Source organism: Musa acuminata, chromosome BXJ1-8 (genome assembly GCF_036884655.1).
Source record: "Musa acuminata AAA Group cultivar baxijiao chromosome BXJ1-8, Cavendish_Baxijiao_AAA, whole genome shotgun sequence".
Taxonomy (NCBI): Eukaryota; Viridiplantae; Streptophyta; class Magnoliopsida; order Zingiberales; family Musaceae; genus Musa; species Musa acuminata.
The window spans coordinates 47,698,423-47,719,931 of record NC_088334.1 but is presented as its reverse complement, the minus strand read 5'-3'; the positions used below and the strand labels follow the sequence as shown (position 1 = coordinate 47,719,931).

Sequence of the window (21,509 nt, the reverse complement as noted above, 5' to 3'; positions counted from 1 at the left end):
CGTGCCAAACTGCAAGTCATTTTGGCCTCATCCATTTCCTTGTTGATGTACAGCCACTTCTGATATGGTCAAGCCTAAGCCAAAAAAATTCTGCTTAAAAAACACTTTGCTGGGACAATAAAATTATCCTCAAAGGTTATGTAAAATGACCACTAAAATTATTTAGAGCTCTCAGAAACAAATCCCACAGCAAGATCCTTCATTACCACATCAGTCTCAGCCTTTTCTCCATAATAGAATCAGCATCTGGCTGTTTGCTAGAACAAGAAGCCACACCTTTTCTTTCCACAGCCTGCAATCTCCACTGACACTAAGAATGACCAAAATTTACAGTTTTCTGTTGTGTAATTTGTCCATTTGGTTCCACAATTTATATACTGATGGATAATGTTTCGAAACCCCTTCTTCCTCGCACAATTTGGCATAAGAATGAGGGTCATACTTGAAATTTATTATTGGATTATCGGGTTATAGGACTCCGTCGACGACACTGATCCGATATGTTCGTTTAACTGGATTGTGTTTCCATCATCGGAACCCTCGAAATGGATCGGGATAAAAATGATCCGGGCCGGATGTCTGGGTTTAGCCCAACAATGAAGTCAACCGAACCGTGCATTGAGATTATTTTCGTCATTTAGACGTTCTGAGTCTCCTGACGCGCTCTCTCCGTAATAGAGACAAACTAATGAGGGTAGAAGAGAAATTTTGCGTTTCTGGAAAGTTCCTATTGGCCTTGTAAAAGTAACCGCCTTCCACCGACCAGACTCTCCCCCGATCTCCATTATTTTTATTCCTATTACACCCCCTCATCGGTTTCTGTTTTCTGACTTCCCTCACGCCCGCTTCGGCTTCGAGATAAGAAAGCGCGAGAGGGAGGCAGAGGTAACTTCTCGGCCGCTCTTTCCGTCCTTTCCTCCCTCCCTCCCTTTTGATTCCGATCTTGGGCTTTTTCCTTGTGGATTCGGTTAGGGTTTCTTCACCTCCTGGCTCTGATCGGGCCTATCAGTTTTGTCCCTTCGTGATCGGTGTCCGATTTTGGGTTCTCGAGGGGGTGTTCGGCAAATTCCTCTGCTCTACTGCTGTTTCTGGTTTTCGGCTGTCGTTAGCGGAGGTGTTATTCGTGGATTTAGCGTTGTAGATGCGATTCTTGGGCTTTTTTATGTTCTGATCTGGATTTGCTTCGCTTGTTTGGGCTTTAGTGGGTCGAGAGATGGCGGGAAAAGGAGGAAAGGGGCTCCTCGCGGCGAAGACCACGGCGGCGAACAAGGACAAAGACAAGAAGAAGCCAATTTCCCGGTCTGCCCGAGCCGGGTTGCAGGTAAGATCTATTCAACTCTTTTCTACTCTTCGTCATCGTCTTCTGCTTTCCGTATATGAGGGTTCGTTCTCGGAGAAAGTTGGCTGTGAATGGTTCATTACGTTTACATGGGACTGTTCGATTCATCTTGCTGTTGTCAAGTCATTTTGGCACATTATGCCTCCCTTGCAAGTGCACTACGCTGTTATTAAGGTGAATTATTGTTGATTTACACAGCTAAAAAATGGTGGCAATTTAACATGCAGTGGATTCTGATAGGATATTGGATATGTTGGATCAATCTGGGTAATTAAAATAGTTTTATTATTCGTTTAGGATCATATTTTTTATGCGGAACATTTCTTGTGGCTATTTGCCTTTGAGATGTTCTTTTCTCTCTTCCCCCAACACAGACAGAACTAAGAGCATTAAAGGGCTGTTCTTGTAAACTTAAGTTTTACTTGCTAAGAGTAAAACTGTTCGCTGTTAGCATTAAAGGGTGGTTGCCGTTCTTGTAAACTTAAGTTTTACTTGCTGAGAGTAAAACTGTTCGCTATTGGCATTAAAGGGTGGTTGCCATCTGTTCGCTTTTGCTTGGAGTGCTTTCCAACACTAGGTCCCATTTGATTGGGTGGGGTTATTTCTTTTGTCTGGTGATACTTATCATGGTTGTTCTGCCAAACAAAAATAAGTTAAAAGTTCTTAGGCAGGTAAAGTATTTTCATGAAATGAGCTGCTCGATCCTGTGTTTGGTTTGGGGTTAAAATGATTAACTAATTATATAGATAATCCTGTTCTGCTGTTCTGGTCTCTTTTTTTTTTTTGGATGCTAATGGGTGGATTATGTGGGTTAGTAGGTAAATGGAAGAAGGTTATTATTACCCACTATTTAGATGGGCCGTTTTATTCTGGGATATCCTCGTTAAACTCCTTTGATCGAGTTTAATGTGACCATTCATTACTGTGTAGCATTTGGCTGGTGAAATGGAATTCTTCTAACTTAGCTTGCAATCTAGAATGGATGCAACCATGGGGTAGGATGGCACCTGATAGGGGTAAAAATGGCGATGTGACACGCCATGGCAGCAACCCCCTGAGCGACACATTGCCCGAGGCTCTCCATACCCTGCAGCAGCTCGGCCTCCCACGCAACCCCAGTGGTAACATCAAACCTCCTCTATAAATACCCCTGAGTCCTAAGCAAAAAGGGGGGGAACTCACTCAGACACAAAACACTCAGAGGCTCTTCTTCTGCCTCATCCACAATCCCCTCCACATCTTTCTCTAACTTGATCGTCGGAGGGGTCGGGTCGAGCTCCCGGCCCGACCTGTGTGCAGGTGCGAGACGGGGTCGCCTCTTCCCGAAGCTGCGGCGGAGCTGCCTCCCGACCCGAGCCGCCGATCCGAACCGCCGACCCGAACTGCCGAACCGACCTCCCGACCCGAACCACCGAGCTCGGCCGCCGGGAGACCTCGAGGAGCGCCCCCACGGAGATCACCGCCTTCCGGACCCGAACCAAGCCGCGACGGCCCCGAGGCCACGGCTAAAAAAGTTACTTACTGTAACATAATGGCGCTAGAAGGAGGGGCCCCGGAAACGACGGTACATTAGCTTTCTCCTTAGTCGCTCCACTGCAGCCGACCTGCACCAGCAGCAGCGACTTCTGGGGCCGGTCTCGGCTCCTCGGCCACGCGCGCGGCTCGGCACGCGGCCAACCCGCCCGCGTCGGCCCCACGCACGCGACCAGCCCGCGCGTCTCGGCCACTCGGCCCCACGTGCGCGGCCAACCCGCGCGCCTCGGGCCCCTCGGTCCCACGCGCGCGGCCAGCCCGACCGCGTCGAGCGCCTCGACGCCTCGGCCCCACGCGCGCGACCAGCCCGCACGTCTCGGCCACTCGGCCCCACGCGCGCGGCCAACCCGCGCGCCTCGGGCCCCTCGGTCCCACGCGCGCGGCCAGCCCGACCGCGTCGAGCGCCTCGACGCCTCGGCCCCAAGCGCGACCAGCCCGCACGTCTCGGCCACTCGGCCCCACGCGCGCGGCCAACCCGCGCGCCTCGGGCCCCTCGGTCCCACGCACGTGGCCAGCCCGACCGCGCCGAGCGCCTCGACGCCTCGGCCCCGCGCGTCTCGGCCACTCGGCCCCACGCGCGCGGCCAACCCGCGCGCCTCGGGCCCCTCGGTCCCACGCGCGCGGCCAGCCCGACCGCGCCGAGCGCCTCGACGCCTCGGCCCCACGCGCGCGACCAGCCCGCGCGTCTCGGCCCCACGCGCGCGGCCAACCCGCGCGCCTCGGGCCCCTCGGTCCCACGCGCGCGGCCAGCCCGACCGCGCCGAGCGCCTCGACGCCTCGGTCCCACGCGCCTCGACCCCTCGTGGGCCCCTCGGTCCCACGCGCGCAGCCAACCCGCGTGCCTCAGTTCTTCGGCTCCTCGGCTACAGCCGAGATCTTTGCGCGGCCTCGGCCCCTCCCGCTGTTCTCAGAGCCTACCTCGCCTTCTCCTCTAGACCTCCCTGCTCGGCTTCTCCTTCCTGCGACCAAGCTCTGGTCCCCCTCTTCTCCTCCTCTTCTTATAGAGCGGTTGCACAAGCAGAGGAAAGTACGTTGCAACGATGGCCGGAGGTCAGCTCCAAGTGCTCGGGGCACTCGACCTTGCCAAGACGCGGTGGTATCACTTCACGGCCACCGTCATTGCTGGCATGGGCTTCTTCACCGACGCCTATGATATCTTCTGCATCTCCCTCGTCACGAAGCTCCTTGGCCGCATCTATTCCTTCGACCCCAATCGCTCGGGACGCTCCCGCCCAACGTGTCCGCTGCCATCACCCGCGTGGCCTTCTGTGGTGCCCTCTCTGGCCAGCTCTTCGTCGGGGTGGCTCGGCGACAAGCTCGGCCGCAAGAAGGTGTATGGCATTACGCTCATGCTCATGGTCATCTGCTCTATCGCGATCGGCCTCTCCTTCGGTCACACCGCCAAGGGCGTCATGGCCACCCTCTGCCTCTTCCGCTTCTGCCTCGGCTTTGGTATCGGCGGCGATTACCTGCTCTCTGCCACCATCATGTCGGAGTACGCCAACAAGAAGACCCGTGGCGCCTTCATCGCAGTCGTTTTCACTACGCAGGGCTTCGGCATCCTCACAGGCGGAATCGTCTCCATTATCATCTCCGCCGCCTTCAAGGAGCGCTTCGACTATCCGGCCTACAGGGACAACCGCGCCGGCTCCACCGTCCCGGAAGCCGACTACATCTGGTGCACAACTCTCATGCTGGGCGCCCTCCCGGCTGCCTTAACCTACTATTGGCGGATGAAGATGCCTGAGACCGCGCGATACACTGCTCTTGTTGCCAAGAACGCGAAACGGGCGGCACCCGAATGTCGAGGTATTATCAGACAGCCTCAAGCATGCTCCCCACTTACCTTGGGATTGATCGGCCTCGTGCGCAGCCAGCAAGCAGCCTCGCTGCCTCGGCCACTCGGCCACATGCGCAGCCAACACGCTGCCTCGCTGCCTCGGCCACTCGGCCTCATGCGCAGCAAGTAGCACGCTGCCTTGTTGCCTCGCTGCCTCGGCTCTTAGGCCTCATGCGCAGCCTCGGCCCCTCGGCCCTCGGCCACTCGGCCTCATGCGCAGCAAGCAGCCTCGCTGCCGCGGCCACTCGGCCTCGTGCGCAGCCAGCAAGCTGCCTCGCTGCCTCGGTCACTCGGCCTCATGCGCATCCAGCAAGCAGCCTCGCTGCCTCGGCCACTCGGCCTCATGCGCAGCCAGCACACTGCCTTGCTGCCTCGCTGCCTCGGCCACTCGGCCTCATGCGCAGCAAATAGCACGCTGCCTTGCTGCCTCGGCTCTTAGGCCTCATGCGCAGCCTCGGCCCCTCGGCCCTCGGCCACTCGGCCTCATGCACAGCAAGCAGTCTCGCTGCCGCGGCCACTCGGCCTCGTGCGCAGCCAGCGAGCAGCCTCGCTGCCTCGGCCACTCGGCCTCATGCGCAGCAAGCAGCCTCGCTGCCGCGGCCACTCGGCCTCGTGCGCAGCCAGCAAGCAGCCTCGGCCACTCGGCCTCATGCGCAGCAAGCAGCCCGCTGCCTCGGCTCCTCGGCCCCATGCGCAGCCAACACGCCGTAGCCAGCACGCTGCCTCGGCCCCTCGGCCTCATGCGCAGCCAACACGCTGCACGCTGCCTCGGCTCCTCGGCCCCATGTGCGGCCAGCCTCCCTGCGCCGAGCTACTCGGCCATATTCACTACCGAGTTTGTCTCAGGGCGGCTTACCGACCAGGGTCTCGCCCCTCGGTCGCAGCTTGCCTGCGCCGAGCCTACCTCAGCGCGGTCTGCCCGCCTGAGCAGCGCCCGCAGCCTGCCTGCGCCGAACCCACCTCGGCGCGGCCCGACCGCCTGTCGTGTTCCTCGGCCGCGTGGTGCCCGAGGCCACGTCCTCGCGTCCTGCCCGCCTGATCGTGCTACTCGGTCGCATGACCCTCGCGACCACGCCTGCGCGGTCACCCCGCCTGCGTCGTGCTCCTTGGCTCCATGTTCCCGAGACAGACCAGTGCCGCCAGTACGCCCGCGTCGTGCCCCTCGGCTCCATAAACCCCGAGACACGTCTGCACGGCCAGCCTGCCCGTGCCGAACTCCACGGCCCTATCCACCTGGTCCACGCCCCTCGACCGCGGCTTGCCTGCGCCGAATGCCTCGGCTCCATGCTTGTCGAGCCCACCACCTCGGTCGCAGCCTGCCTGCACCGAGCACCTCGGCAACTCTCTGCCGAAATCCCACCTCAGCGCGGCCTGCCCCCCTAAGCGGTGTACCTCGGTCGCAGCTTGCCTGCACCGAGCACCTCGGCAACTCTCTGCTGAAATCCCACCTCAGCGCGGCCTGCCCGCCTGAGCGGTGTCCCTCGGTCGCAGCCTGCCTGCACCGAGCACCTCGGCCAATCACTGCCGAGATCTACCTCGGCGCGGCCTGTCCGCCTCTATCGTGTACCTCGGCCGCATGGTGCCCGAGTCCACGTCCTCACGTCCTGCCCGCCTGCGTCGTGCTACTCGGTCGCATGGCCCTTGCGACCACGCCTGCGCGGTCTGCCCGCCTGCGTCGTGCTCCTCGGTCGCGTAATGCCCGAGACCACACCTGCGCCGCCAGTCGCCTGCGTCGTGCTCCTTGGTTCCATGTTCCCGAGACAGACCAGTGCCGCTAGTACGCCCGCGTCGTGCCCCTCGGCTCCATAAACCCCGAGACACGTCTGCACGGCCAGCCTGCCCGCGCCGAACTCCTCGGCCATTTCCACTACCTTGCCCACCTGGGTTACATCCCTCGGCCGCAGCCTGCCTGCGCCGAGTGCCTCGGCTCCATGATTGCCGAGGCCACCACCTCGGTCGCGTAATGCCCGAGGCCGCCACCTCGGTCGCATAATGCCCGAGGCCTCCTCGGTCGCTTAATGCTCGAGAACACCCCCTTTGGCTCCGTACCACCCGAGACCACGCCTGTGCGGTCACCCCGCCTGCGTCGTGCTCCTCGCCTCTTCGGCTTTACGCCACCCGGGACACGCCTGCGTGGCCAGCCCGCCTGCGTCGTGCTCCTCGGCTCTTCGGCTTTACGCCACCCGAGACCACGCCTGCGCGGCCAGCCCGCCTGCGTCGTGCTCCTCGGCTCTTCGGCTTTACGCCACCCGAGACCACGCCTGCGCGGCCAGCCCGCCTGCGTCATGCTCCTCGGCCCTCGGCTCTACGCCATCCCGAGACCACACCTGCGCGGCCAGCCCGCCTACGTCGTGCTCCTCGGCTCTTCGGCTTTACGCCACCCGAGACCACGCCTGCACGGCCAGCCCGCCTGCGTCGTGCTCCTCGGCTCTTCGGCTTTACGCCACTCGAGACCACGCCTGCGCGGTCACCCCGCCTGCGTCGTGCTCCTCGGCTCTTCGGCTTTACGCCACCCGGGACACGCCTGCGTGGCCAGCCCGCCTGCGTCGTGCTCCTCGGCTCTTCGGCTTTACGCCACCCGAGACCACGCCTGCGCGGCCAGCCCGCCTGCGTCGTGCTCCTCGGCTCTTCGGCTTTACGCCACCCGAGACCACGCCTGCGCGGCCAGCCCGCCTGCGTCGTGCTCCTCGGCTCTTCGGCTTTACGCCACCCGAGACCACGCCTGCGCGGCCAGCCCGCCTGCGTCGTGCTCCTCGGCTCTTCGGCTTTACGCCACTCGAGACCACGCCTGCGCGGCCAGCCCGCCTGCGTCATGCTCCTCGGCCCTCGGCTCTACGCCATCCCGAGACCACACCTGCGCGGTCACCCCGCCTGCGTTGTGCTCCTCGGCCCTCGGCTCTACGCCATCCCGAGACCACACCTGCGCGGTCACTCCGCCTGCGTTGTGCTCTTCGGTCTTCGGCTTTACGCCACCCGAGACCACGCCTGCGCGGCCAGCCCGCCTGCGTCGTGCTCCTCGGCTCTTTGGCTTTACGCCACCCGAGACCACGCCTACACGGCCAGCCAGCCTGCGTCGTGCTCCTCGGCTCTTCGGCTTTACGCCACCCGAGACCACGCCTGCGCGGCCAGCCCGCCTGCGTCGTGCTCCTCGGCTCTTCGGCTTTACGCCACCCGAGACCACGCCTGCGCGGCCAGCCCGCCTGCGTCGTGCTCCTCGGCTCTTCGGCTTTACGCCACTCGAGACCACGCCTGCGCGGTCACCCCGCCTGCGTCGTGCTCCTCGGCTCTTCGGCTTTACGCCACCCGGGACACGCCTGCGTGGCCAGCCCGCCTGCGTCGTGCTCCTCGGCTCTTCAGCATTACGCCACCCGAGACCACGCCTGCGCGGCCAGCCCGCCTGCGTCGTGCTCCTCGGCTCTTCGGCTTTACGCCACCCGAGACCACGCCTGCGCGGCCAGCCCGCCTGCGTCGTGCTCCTCGGCTCTTCGGCTTTACGCCACCCGAGACCACGCCTGCGCGGCCAGCCCGCCTGCGTCGTGCTCCTCGGCTCTTCGGCTTTACGCCACTCGAGACCACGCCTGCGCGGCCAGCCCGCCTGCGTCATTCTCCTCGGCCCTCGGCTCTACGCCATCCCGAGACCACACCTGCGCGGTCACCCCGCCTACGTTGTGCTCCTCGGCCCTCGGCTCTACGCCATCCCGAGACCACACCTGCGCGGTCACTCCGCCTGCGTTGTGCTCTTCGGTCTTCGGCTTTACGCCACCCAAGACCACGCCTGCGCGGCCAGCCCGCCTGCGTCGTGCTCCTCGGCTCTTTGGCTTTACGCCACCCGAGACCACGCCTGCACGGCCAGCCCGCCTGCGTCGTGCTCCTCGGCTCTTCGGCTTTACGCCACCCGAGACCACGCCTGCGCGGCCAGCCCGCCTGCGTCGTGCTCCTCGGCTCTTCGGCTTTACGCCACCCGAGACCACGCCTGCGCGGCCAGCCCGCCTGCGTCGTGCTCCTCCGCTCTTCGGCTTTACGCCACTCGAGACCACGCCTGCGCGGTCACCCCGCCTGCGTCGTGCTCCTCGGCTCTTCGGCTTTACGCCACCCGGGACACGCCTGCGTGGCCAGCCCGCCTGCGTCGTGCTCCTCGGCTCTTCGGCTTTACGCCACCCGAGACTACGCCTGCGCGGCCAGCCCGCCTGCGTCGTGCTCCTCGGCTCTTCGGCTTTACGCCACCCGAGACCACGCCTGCGCGGCCAGCCCGCCTGCGTCGTGCTCCTCGGCTCTTCGGCTTTACGCCACCCGAGACCACGCCTGCACGGCCAGCCCGCCTGCGTCGTGCTCCTCGGCTCTTCGGCTTTACGCCACCCGAGACCACGCCTGCGCGGCCAGCCCGCCTGCGTCGTGCTCCTCGGCTCTTCGGCTTTACGACACCCGAGACCACGCCTGCGCGGCCAGCCCGCCTGCGTCGTGCTCCTCGGCTCTTCGGCTTTACGCCACTCGAGACCACGCCTGCGCGGTCACCCCGACTGCGTCGTGCTCCTCGGCTTTTCGGCTTTACGCCACCCGGGACACACCTGCGTGGCCAGCCCGCCTGCGTCGTGCTCCTCGGCTCTTCGGCTTTACGCCACCCGAGACCACGCCTGCGCGGCCAGCCCGCTTGCGTCGTGCTCCTCGGCTCTTCGGCTTTACGCCACCCGAGACCACGCCTGCGCGGCCAGCCCGCCTGCGTCGTGCTCCTCGGCTCTTCGGCTTTACGCCACCTGAGACCACGCCTGCGCGGCCAGCCCCCCTGCGTCATGCTCCTCGGCCCTCGGCTCTACGCCATCCCGAGACCACTCCTGCGCGGTCACCCCGCCTGCGTTGTGCTCCTCGGCCCTCGGCTCTACGCCATCCCGAGACCACACCTGCGCGGTCACTCCGCCTGCGTTGTGCTCTTCGGTCTTCGGCTTTACGCCACCCGAGACCACGCCTGCGCGGCCAGCCCGCCTGCGTCGTGCTCCTCGGCTCTTCGGCTTTACGCCACCCGAGACCACGCCTGCACGGCCAGCCCGCCTGCGTCGTGCTCCTCGGCTCTTCGGCTTTACGCCACCCGAGACCACGCCTGCGCGGCCAGCCCGCCTGCGTCGTGCTCCTCGGCTCTTCGGCTTTACGCCACTCGAGACCACGCATGCGCGACCAGCCCGCCTGCGTCGTGCTCCTCGGCTCTACGCCATCCCGGGACCACACCCGCGCGGTCACCCCGCCTACGTTGTGCTCCTCGGCCCTCATCGGCTCCATCTGCCCCGAGTCCAACCTTGCTCGGCTTCCTGACTGAGTTGCGCACCTCGGTCCCATGTTGCACGAGACGCGCCCGCGCGGTTAGCCCGTCTGCGTCGTACGCCTCGGGTCCGCATGACCAGCCCACCTGAAGTAAGAAGCCATGCATCGGACCCCTTGCATGCAAGAACCGACGCATAGCTCCTTTCGGGGGGGGCATATGATAGGGGTAAAAATGGCGATGTGACACGCCATGGCAGCAACCCCCTGAGCGACACATTGCCCGAGGCTCTCCATACCCTGCAGCAGCTCGGCCTCCCACGCAACCCCAGTGGTAACATCAAACCTCCTCTATAAATACCCCTGAGTCCTAAGCAAAAAGGGGGGGAACTCACTCAGACACAAAACACTCAGAGGCTCTTCTTCTGCCTCATCCACAATCCCCTCCACAACTTTCTCTAACTTGATCGTCGGAGGGGTCGGGCCGAGCTCCCGGCCCGACCTGTGTGCAGGTGCGAGACGGGGTCGCCTCTTCCCGAAGCTGCGGCGGAGCTGCCTCCCGACCCGAGCCGCTGATCCGAACCGTCGACCCGAACTGCCGAACCGACCTCCCGACCCGAACCACCGAGCTCGGCCGCCGGGAGACCTCGAGGAACGCCCCCACGGAGATCACCGCCTTCCGGACCCGAACCAAGCCGCGACGGCCCCGAGGCCACGGCTAAAAAAGTTACTTACCGTAACATAATGGCGCTAGAAGGAGGGCCCCGGAAACGACGGTACATTAGCTTTCTCCTTAGTCGCTCCACTGCAGCCGACCTGCACCAACAGCAGCGACTTCTGGGGCCGGTCTCGGCTCCTCGGCCACGCGCGCGGCTCGGCACGCGGCCAACCCGCCCGCGTCGGCCCCACGCGCGCGACCAGCCCGCGCGTCTCGGCCACTCGGCCCCACGCGCACGGCCAACCCGCGCGCCTCGGGCCCCTCGGTCCCACGCGCGCGGCCAACCCGCCCGCGTCCCACGCGCGCGGCCAGCCCAACCGCGCCGAGCGCCTCGACGCCTCGGCCCCACGCGCGCGACCAGCCCGCGCGTCTCGGCCACTCGGCCCCACGTGCGCGGCCAACCCGCGCGCCTCGGGCCCCTCGGTCCCACGCGCGCGGCCAGGCCGACCGCGCCGAGCGCCTCGACGCCTCGGCCCCACGCGCGCGACCAGCCCGCACGTCTCAGCCACTCGGCCCCACGCGCGCGGCCAACCCACGCGCCTCGAGCCCCTCGGTCCCACGCGCGCGGCCAGGAGCCGAGGAGCCGAGGAACTGAGGCACGCGGGTTGGATGGACGTTAAATAGCCTACACAACCTAGATGATAAAATGTTTTCTTAAGTCTAGGCTACAAATTCAAATATGTCATTTTCTTTTTTTTTTATTGTGAGTTAACTAGTGCGTGTGTATGAGCTTCAGCATATCATTGGTAAAGTAACAGTTCATTGAACCTTGTTACGACATTGATATTTGAAATACTTGGAATAAAGGACATTATGGCATCAACAAATTGTTATGAGGCTGAAGCTCTTGGGTGTTTGCTTATGGCAAATATGACGATAAGCTTGTTGTAAACTTGTTTTGTGACCTTGGGCTATCATATACTTATTTTCTTGATAGAAAATGGTTGATAAAAGCTCATCCTGCTTGTAGATGGGTCAAATAAGATAGTTCTATGTATTAAAATTTCTGTTACATGGGGCGCATATTTATTGTTAGGTTCTTATGAACCGTTCATTTGCCGAAGGGTATAGTTGATGTTATCCTGGCAGTGATGCTGTTCTGATAGTAAGATATCGGCTTCTTTGAGTGTTTGTACTTGTGTGATTTCTGATTGTCTAGGGATTTACACTGATAAATAATACTTAAAATTTAATGTTTTATAATTTGGCAATTTCTTATTTCTGTGATCCATATACTTTAAATAGTTGGGACTTTACTGTTTTGGTCTTGTTGTTATCATTGTCGCATTGTCTTATTTCAATGATGGAAACACTTGGTAAGTGGGAATAATAAACTTGATTGTGTACTGTTAATTAACATTTTGCATGGTTATCTAGCTTGTTCCTATTCGCTTACCTTTTAGGCAGTAGGGTTCTGAAGAATTGCTCCTGAGAATCGAGCATCAGTTTTGTAATTTTTGTAATTTCATTCTTCATTATTGACATAACCTTAATATCTTTCAAATCTGTAAGCTCTTTAGTGTTGATCTAAAAAATCATGTTATAATCTCTGTTTCTTTTGAAGTCAAGAAGTTAGATTATATGACTTAAGTAGATTGTACTCACATAATGCTTACATGACAAGATATCCCTGTCTGCTAATTTCATTCTTCATTATTGACGTAACCTTAATATCTTTCAAATTTGTAAGCTCTTTAGTGTTGATCTAAAAAATCATGTTATAATCTCCATTTCTTTTGGAGTCAAGAAGTTAGATTATATGACTTAAGTAGATTGTACTCACATAATGTTTACATGGCGAGATATCCCTGTCTGCTAATTTCATTCTTCATTATTGATGTAACCTTAATATCTTTCAAATTTGTAAGCTCTTTAGTGTTGATCTAAAAAATCATGTTATAATCTCTGTTTCTTTTGAAGTCAAGAAGTTAGATTATATGACTTAAGTAGAATGTACTCACCTAATCCTTACATGGTGAGATATCCCTGTCTGCTAATTTCATTCTTCATTATTGACATAACCTTAATATCTTTCAAATTTGTAAGCTCTTTAGTGTTGATCTAAAAAATCATGTTATAATCTCTGTTTCTTTTGAAGTCAAGAAGTTAGATTATATGACTTAAGTAGATTGTACTCACCTAATGCTTACATGGTGAGATATCCGTCTGCTACATTTTCTGTGTGATCACCATATGTGTTGATGAAACTTATCTGTAAAGTAGATACTCTCAAGGAAAATAGGGAAAACACTTATCTGTTAGTTGTTCAGGCTTGTTGTTAGAATTCATTAAAATATTATATCTGCATGATCCTAAATTGTTGTTGTGTGCTCCGTAGTTCCCTGTCGGCAGAATTCATCGGCAACTGAAGTCGAGGATTCAAGCTAATGGTCGTGTTGGTGCCACGGCAGCTGTGTACTCGGCAGCAATATTGGAGTATTTGACAGCTGAAGTATTGGAGCTTGCAGGGAATGCGAGCAAGGATCTTAAGGTGAAGCGTATTACTCCACGCCATCTTCAGCTAGCCATTCGAGGGGATGAGGAGCTCGACACCCTCATCAAGGGCACTATTGCTGGTGGTGGAGTCATACCTCACATTCACAAGTCACTCATTAACAAGTCCTCCAAGGAGTGATCCTTCCATTTCCATTGGATGAATTCATAGTGTTAGCGGATATGCATGCTTTACTAAATCTGCGACTTTTGTTGTTCTGATTGTGAACCTGTGGTTGGTTTGTAACAAAATTATGTTTTTCTACTAGTTTGTTTTGGATTTAGCAAATATCAGCAACTTTTGTTTAGCTTTGACATTTAGCATGTAGTCTAACATGAGTTCTGTTTTCATGATGTATTTTTTAGAGTAACTTAAATTAAAACATGCCAAATGTGGATCTCTGCATGTGTGTTCCTTTTGCTTTTTATTTCCGTAGGCCTATTCTTTCTTGAGGGAAATGTGTGTTTTTTTTTTCGGTAATATTTGCCTCTCTTTTATGATTGTTGATATTGCTTTACTACTTAGCTAGTTTCAGGTACGTCAGGTGATTTAAACTATTGTTCAAAGTTGATTCCAAATTCTCAAATGAGGATTGTATGGAAAGAGCGGGAGAATATATTTTTTTTGTTTTTAGTTTTTATTTGTTCGTTATACTTTAGAAGACTTGGCTAAATAATATTATAATATTGTACTTTTATTGATTTAAATATATAAAGCAATCCTTAGTTTCAATCTAAAAAAGTGTTTAATGGTATTTGCAGAGATCAAAGAATATATTTGTTTCAAATCGGACATATAATTGAAAGATAATCGCGATAAGTTCTTCGTTCATTTATTCAACATTTTTTATCATGGCTTCATTTCTTATGTCTCCGACGAGCCTTGCTTTAGATGAGTTGTTAAAGCGAGTTATATTTTTTTTTATTGAATCTAACCTATAATTTTGAGGACTCAAGAATAGAAGACAAGAAGTATTATTGAAGAAGTTGTTTTACGTTTAAGTTATTCTCCTCCTATTTATATAAATTAAGAGGGAGGATTTTCCTCAATAGAGTAGATTTCTTTCGTACAGTTAGAAAAATCTTATCAGAGTAACGCAAGATGATGCTCCTATCAATGATACCAATCTTGGATCGATGCAAAGCAGACAAGAAGAATTATTGAAGAAGTTATTTTACATTGAAGTTATTCTCCCCCTATTTATACAGATTAAGAGGGAGGATTTTCCTCAACAGAGTAGATTTCCTCATACAGTTAGGGAAATCTTATCAGAGTAAAGAGATTTACTCATATAGTTATGAAAATCTTCTTATTTGTTATCATGCCCCCGCAAGATGATGCTCCTATCAATGATACCAATCTTCGATCGATGCAAAGCAAGCAGTTTACGAGCAAGAGGCTTCATGAGTAGGGCAAGAGCAAATCGCTACTGCTGCTGCGGTTGCGATGGCGACAGCTACGACTACTGCGGCTGCGGTTGCGGTTGTTGTGAAAGCTGCAGCAAAGGAGAAAGCTGCAGTGATGCTACAGCAAAGGAGGAAGCTACAATAGAGGAGGTAGCTGTAGTAGAGGTGCAATAGAGGAGAAAGCTACAGCGATGCTATAGTAGAGGAGAAAGTTGTAGCAGAGGAGGAAGCTGCAGCGATGCTATAGTAGAGGAGAAAGTTGCAGTAGAGGAGGAAGCTGCAGCGATGCTATAGTAGAGGAGAAAGTTGCAGTAGAGGAGGAAGCTACAGTGATGTTGCAGCAGAAAAAAAATCTGCAGCGATGCTATAGTAGAGGAGAAAGTTGTAGCAGAGGAGGAAGCTGCAACGATGCTATAGTAGAGGAGAAAGTTGCAGTAGAGGAGGAAGCTACAATGATGTTGCAGCAGAAAAAAATCTGCAGCGATGCTACAGCAGAGGAGATAGTTGCAACGATGCTACAACAGAGGTAGTAGCTGCAACGATGCTGCAGCAGAGGAGGAAGCTGTAGTAGGAGGAATCTGCAGTGATTTGGTGGAGAAATCTACAGCGATTAGCTCTTAGTAGGAGCTGAGGATTGATAGTTGACAGCGAGGCAGCGGGCTACGATTGATGCATATCACAATCTAATGAAGACGATGCTACGGCGACGGACAACCCGAGCCTAGGGTCGGTGCAGGTGGCGCCGGTGAAGAAGAAGGTGTTGAATCTCGTATTTTGATGATGAAACTAATCGATATGTGTTTATGTTTTAATCTGCGTTTTGAGTGACGCAGGTTGCTTCAATCAGGATGAGACAATTAAAGCAGGAAAATCATGTTATGCCGGAGGAACATGTCAGAAGATTGGACGTCGGGCCGGTGGATCGGTCGAAGTATCGACAGAAGGCTTCAGGCCGTAGATTCAGGCATCGGGCCAAGAAGAGCGGACATTGCGCCAAGGATATCGGAGTTGCGGAGTCAATTGGCTGATTGGGCAATAGGCTGTAGGAGAGGACGATGCACCGAAGAATCGGATGAAGCATCGAGGGACCAATGACATGCCGGATAACTTGATTAAATGCTTAGGATTAATTATCTAGATCGAAGTGTGTTTTACTTTTATGCAGGATTAACTACGATAGTTTGAAGACATAAAATAAGTCTACCGGAGTCAAGTTCGATGGATGTTCGAGAGTCCGAAGATTCGTCGGAAGTGCTGTCAGAACTAACCGAGAAGAAATCGGGGACTTGTCGAAGTTTTTGGAAGTTCGCCGGAGAGATCGTCGAAGGTTTGTGGAGATCACCGAGAAGGTTCGACTACTTGCCAAAGACTCGCTGAACTTACCATAAGACCGAGAGCCTGTTGGGAGTCCGTCGGAAGAAATCCGATGATGCATCGGAAGTCCATCGGAAAGCTCGGCGGAAGGAAACTTGACGTTGCCAGTTAAAAACCTGCTTAGGACTATGTCTTAATTTCGTAGTTTGTATGTAATTAAGGTTAGGATTAAGAGTTAATCCTATAACATGGCTAGGGGCCAACTGGGCTCGAATATGGACTGGTTTGGGCGAGCCCAACCAGTGACCCATAAGGACGGGTGGTGGCACCGCCCAGATCCCAAAAGGTTGGGCGGTGGTACCGTCGGATTGGGCAGTGGCACCGCCAGTAAACGGTCAATGTGACATTGACAGGTGGTGCCACCGTGCCACCGACAAGCGGTGGCACCGCCAGCTCCGGGAACCCAAAAGAAATTCAAATTTTGGAGCCCAAATTTGAATCCTCCTGGGGTCTATAAATATCCTTCAATTCTCAGTAGAGAATACACCTTTTTGAGAAGTTAGAAAGTGAGAAAAAGTCTAGTAAAGTCTTGTTTTCAATAGCTTAAATGTTCACCTCCCTCTTTCTCTTTGAAAAATATGTAAGAGTGTGAACCACTTGTAAAAAGGTTATAAGAGGGGTATTTGGTCATTCCCCTTCAAAGTGATTTGCTAGTGGAAGTTGAGAGCCTCATCAAAGAAGGCTTCGCAAGTGGATGTAGGTTATTTGACCGAACCACTTTAAAATTGTTGTGTTCCTTGGATGTGTGAGTGTTTAACTTTCTGAAACCTTTATTTACTTAGCAGCAAGCTCTTAGTTTTCATCTCTTTACTTTACTCGAGCTACTTTTACTAAGTCATTCTTTGTCGAATCGAAATCTCTACACATTTATGAAATCGTTTTCAAACTTACGAGTTTTAATCCACTGCACTAATTCACCCCCCCCCCCCGTCTCTTAGTACCGCTCCGATCCTAACAGAAGGCCGCATGGAGGAGAAGAGGGAAGGAGCGAGCAGGGGTTGGAGAGGAATCCACTACCGAGGGCGAGCAACCGACCGCACCAAAATAGGCCCTCGAGTGCGATCACACCTGCACTGATGGCGATGCCGGGTGTGGTCACGACTGCTAGTCGACTTGTTAACTGTTGAACCTCCCTTATTGATCGAAGTAGATGTATCTTCAATATGACTCGTACCATCTTAGGGTTTGCATATATTCCTCTCTGATACATGACGAACTCGAGAAACTTTCTTGAATTGACTCTAAAGATGCACTTGATTGAATTGAGATGCATGTTGAATTTTTTCATAACTTGAAATTTTTTGCCCAAATCTGGTATAAGCAAGTCGACCATCTTGTTCTTCACTATTATGTCATCCATATAAATGTTTACGTTTCTCTTGATTTGATGCTTGAACATTTTACTCACCATCCTTTAGTTTATTTCTCTCACATTTTTAAACTCGTAGGACATAACCTAGTATCAATGTGCCTCGATATATGATGAATGAGGCATGTTTTCGATTCTTCAATGTCATCTTGATTTGATTGTACCCTAAGAATGCATCTATAAAGATAAGAAACTCATGACCCGAGATAACATCAATCAACTAGTTAATCCGAGAAAAGGGGTAGCTATCATTTGGGCATGCTTTGCTGAGATTAGTATAGTCAACATATATCCTCTAATTTCAATTAGATTTTTTAATGAGTATCATATTAAAAAAGTCATTGGGGGCACTACATATCAACAATGAACCCTGCACCTAATAATTTGTTTACCTCCTCACTAATTGCTCATTGGTAGTTAGGAGCAATCAAGCATTGAGAGAAATGTTCAAGTGATGTTAAGTGACATTAGGGTTAATTCCCTACATGTCCCTTAGCAACTATGAGAACACCTAAGTATTCTCTCAAGGAAGTTGATGAGCTACACCGACCTCTCCTCGAGAAGGGTCACCCCTACCTTGATGGTATGATCAAATCGGGCTTTATCTAGGGGCACCTCAATCAGCAACTCCATTGACTCAGGATGTGATACAAACTTGGCCAGATCTCAGGAATCCATAGGTGGTGCCTTAGGTTAGGCTTTCTTTGATAGGGAGAACACCATTAGGTAGCATTAACATGACTCCCTTTGGTTGCTTCTCAGCACTCTAATGTCAACCCTCATTGGGAACTTCATCGTCATATGGTAAATCGACATCACCACCCTTAGTTTGTTTAGTGTTGGTTGACCTATGATCGTGTTGTACGTTGAGAGGATATCTGTCACCGTAGACTTATTATTTTGGAGCAAGGATCGTCTTCAAATGTGACATGTGGATTCATAGTCCGAAGAGGGGAGATAGAATCGCCGATAAACTCCATAAGTAAAGAAGTCATTGAAATAATGTCATTAGTTAACAACCAAAGTTTTCAAAAATCATCAAAGTAAAGGATGTTAGCATAGTTATCTATGTCAATCAAAACCCACTTCACCTGGGCATTAATCACCATTACAAAAACCACCAATGCAGCATCATCATTCGGGTCGAGTACTTTGTCTCTTCCTCCTTGAAAGTTGTCTTTAGGTCACCCTCTATCCTCATGTGCTTTTCAATGGTAGCTTAGGTATAAGCCTTATGACTTGAGAAGCTATCCCTTCCCCCCTCCCTCTACCGAGTTAGGTTCACTAATGATAACATCAATCTACTTTTCCACCAACCCATAAGTTCAAGGTGAGGGTTTCTAGTGCTTTCGAATAATTCACTCAAGGTACCCCTACCATATAAGCTCTTCGATATACTCTTTCAGGTGGCAACATTCTTTGGTGTCGTGACCATAATCTTAGTAGAATCGATAGTACTTGGACTTATCTTATTTTGTCAACGAGGTCTTCGTTAGATAAGGGTCTCTTAAGAGCCTCCTTCTCCTTTATCTCCTAGAAGATTTTGGTTATAGTCATATTTAGATAGGTAAACTCGGGCCTTAGGCGGGTAACTCGGGTTGTTTATTTTTTTCTTTGCTATGATAATCTTTAGGTCAGGGTTAATTGTGGTCACTCATACTTTGACCTCTTATGTGACTCCTTACGCTTGCTCATGACCATTGCCTTAGAAATAATATATTGATTGGTCCTTTGAGGTACATCCGATATGGTTGTCAATGGTCTGCCTATCAACAACCAAAAGAGGTGAGAGGGCGTGAGCTTCATCATAAATTTCTACATTATAAGGGATGGACGAGCATCTACTATACCTCGGATCTTATTTGTGAACCAAATAAACAAAGACTGCGAGCATTTCTTCCTTTGTTTGCTTGAGTCCAAGGGGTGTTGTTGTTGAAGGTTGAGGGCATACATTCTAAGAAAGTGAAATTTGAACTACCTCGCAAGCAAAATAAAAGAATAGATGGAAAGTGGCTTCAAGCGAGCGTACTATTCTCGTGTCGAGCCTCTTAATGTAATCGAAAAGGTGTGGCACATTAAGACGTCCAAGGTGCCATATAAAGATATTTGGGCATAGAACGATACAATATTCTCCATCGAGTCAACGTTACCATTGAACGCTGCCAAGGATAGGAGATAGAAATTCACTAGAATCGATTCCTCCAAGATTTTTTTAGGTGAATGGTGATCGACTCGAGCTGGGGTCAACCAACAACTCCCCTTTTGATTGTTGGAACTCTCATCATATTTCCTCCAAACGTCGGTCTATTTGCTATAATTGAATCCATAGGAAATCCTCCGTCGAGTCCACTGACTGGGTCTCAGATTCAAGTTGGGCAGAGTGAGGGTAGTATAGTTCGCTAAATTCTATGATCAGGGACCGAAGTACCCCCTCAACTGATAGTTCGATAAGCCTCAGGTGTTCCTGAGATGTCAATATCGTGTTAGATCGAGGAATCTTAATGGGTTCTAATGGTAGTGTAGTTAGAGATTGCAATTGAGTTGGTGGTATCATTTATTGGACTAACTAGGGCAAAAGTAGAGCAACTACCTGTATTATCTCTGTTAGCATTTATACTTACTAAGTAAAGTTTAAAAACACCTCGACTAAGACAAGAGGTGACTCAAGGGTGAGAGACCCAAGTCGTTGAATAGGTGCTAATATCACATTGGAGTCTGTGTTGATATAGGTGCACCGATATGTAGAAAAGGTGGCTGCTAGCCCCTTGGATGAAAGTACTGTGGGTCAGGGGCAAAATCTCTTTACTCGAATATTGATTGAGAGGATCAGAGGACAAACATTCATACGAAATTGAGCTCTCCTTCTAGCACCAAAAATATTATAAGAAGATGTCGTTGACGTCCAAATCAACTCATGGTTCAAACCCATATACACAGGGTTATTTGTGATGCCTCTAAGGTAGAAATGTCGAGCTATCAAGAAAGTCATCTGAGGTGCCACTTATATGAAAATTGAGGTCGAAAGAGATTTTATGAGCCGATCTCTCTTATGCCCTAAGTTAATAACCTAATGTAGATGAGTATAATCGTTAATGGTAGAAAAATGATTCCTTAGCTATGTTAAAAGTGAGCTTTTATAAATGATAGCCAAGGAACAACATATTCTATTAAATATTCTTTGAAAATGTAACTTTTAACCATCTCTAATCATCTCAATTTGATCTTTTGTCCACATAGACAACAAGAGTAGAGATAGTCTATAATCGCTTGTCTTAGATCGATGTCCACATGAGCAGACCGATGAAGAGCAACTTTTGTCTTTCTTTTAGTCTAGATGCCACGTATTGAACGATAAATGATAATAATATCCTTCTATCATATTTTATAATAATTGTATCTACTTAGAAAATTATTTCTATTATAAAACATGCATCATTAAATCTTTGACATACTACATTAAATTTATGAAACACGGTCCATTTACTCTCATTATTTTGAATATTGTCTTGTTAAATGAAAAATAAATTGTTCTGTCCTTTCTTGTTAGTATTTTATTTATTATACACCTTTAGATTTAGTTCATCTTGATGTATGTGTCTATCCGTTTTACTTGTAATGGATGAATGTCCATTCTATTGTCATCTTTACTGATGATTTTTTATGTTTTACATGGATTTATTTGATGTGTAATTGATTTTAGTTATTTGATATATTTAAAAATATTTAAAAAAAATTCAAACTTAATTTTCTCATACCATTAAAATCCTTCAATCTAACAATGCCTAAAGATGCAAATCTAAATCAACATGAAACTATTTTTTAGTTTTTCATGCTTAGGAATATTTCAACAAAATGGATGTGCAACACAAAAGCTTATATATATATATATATATATATATATATATATATATATATATATATATATATATTGGAATTCATGTTTTTCTTCAATCTACTTATGCTCTTACCGCCATATATGCAAATTAATGGCATCTCATCTTGTGTTATTGTTCATCAATTTCATATGACCAACTTTGTGATAATATTCTTAGCTATTCCATCTTAAAAGTTTTTGGGTGTACCTATTTTGTTTTCTTCAAACTTATAAATCTAATCATGTAAACTTTTAAAAGCACAGAATATATTCTAATATGTTTTTTTTTCTCAACATGTCTGTCCCCAGTGAGAC

At 51.5% G+C, this 21,509-nt stretch overlaps 1 protein-coding gene across 3 annotated transcripts; it reads left to right on the top strand.

Moving 5' to 3' along the window:
- The first annotated feature begins 736 nt into the window (after positions 1–736).
- On the top strand, positions 737–13,478 carry LOC135580891 (probable histone H2A variant 3). Of its 3 annotated transcripts, XM_065080438.1 has the most exons (4): positions 799–885; positions 973–1,114; positions 1,203–1,321; positions 13,016–13,478. In XM_065080438.1, exons 3-4 carry the CDS (start codon positions 1,214–1,216, stop codon positions 13,310–13,312), a joined length of 405 nt encoding a protein of 134 aa, XP_064936510.1. In that variant the 5' UTR covers positions 799–885; positions 973–1,114; positions 1,203–1,213; the 3' UTR covers positions 13,313–13,478. The 3 variants fall into 3 exon arrangements, with proteins under 3 accessions (XP_064936511.1, XP_064936510.1, XP_064936509.1); XM_065080439.1 differs by lacking the exon at positions 973–1,114 and having other exon boundaries at positions 737–885; XM_065080437.1 differs by lacking the exon at positions 799–885 and having other exon boundaries at positions 892–1,114.
- The last annotated feature ends 8,031 nt before the right edge of the window (positions 13,479–21,509 follow it).

Coding starts and splice junctions, on each gene's coding strand:
- LOC135580891 (XM_065080439.1), top strand. CDS start 1,214: ATGGCGGGAAAAGGAGGAAAGGGGCTCCTCGCGGCGAAGACCACGGCG. Junction 1,322..13,015: donor CTGCCCGAGCCGGGTTGCAG/GTAAGATCTATT, acceptor TGTGCTCCGTAG/TTCCCTGTCGGCAGAATTCA.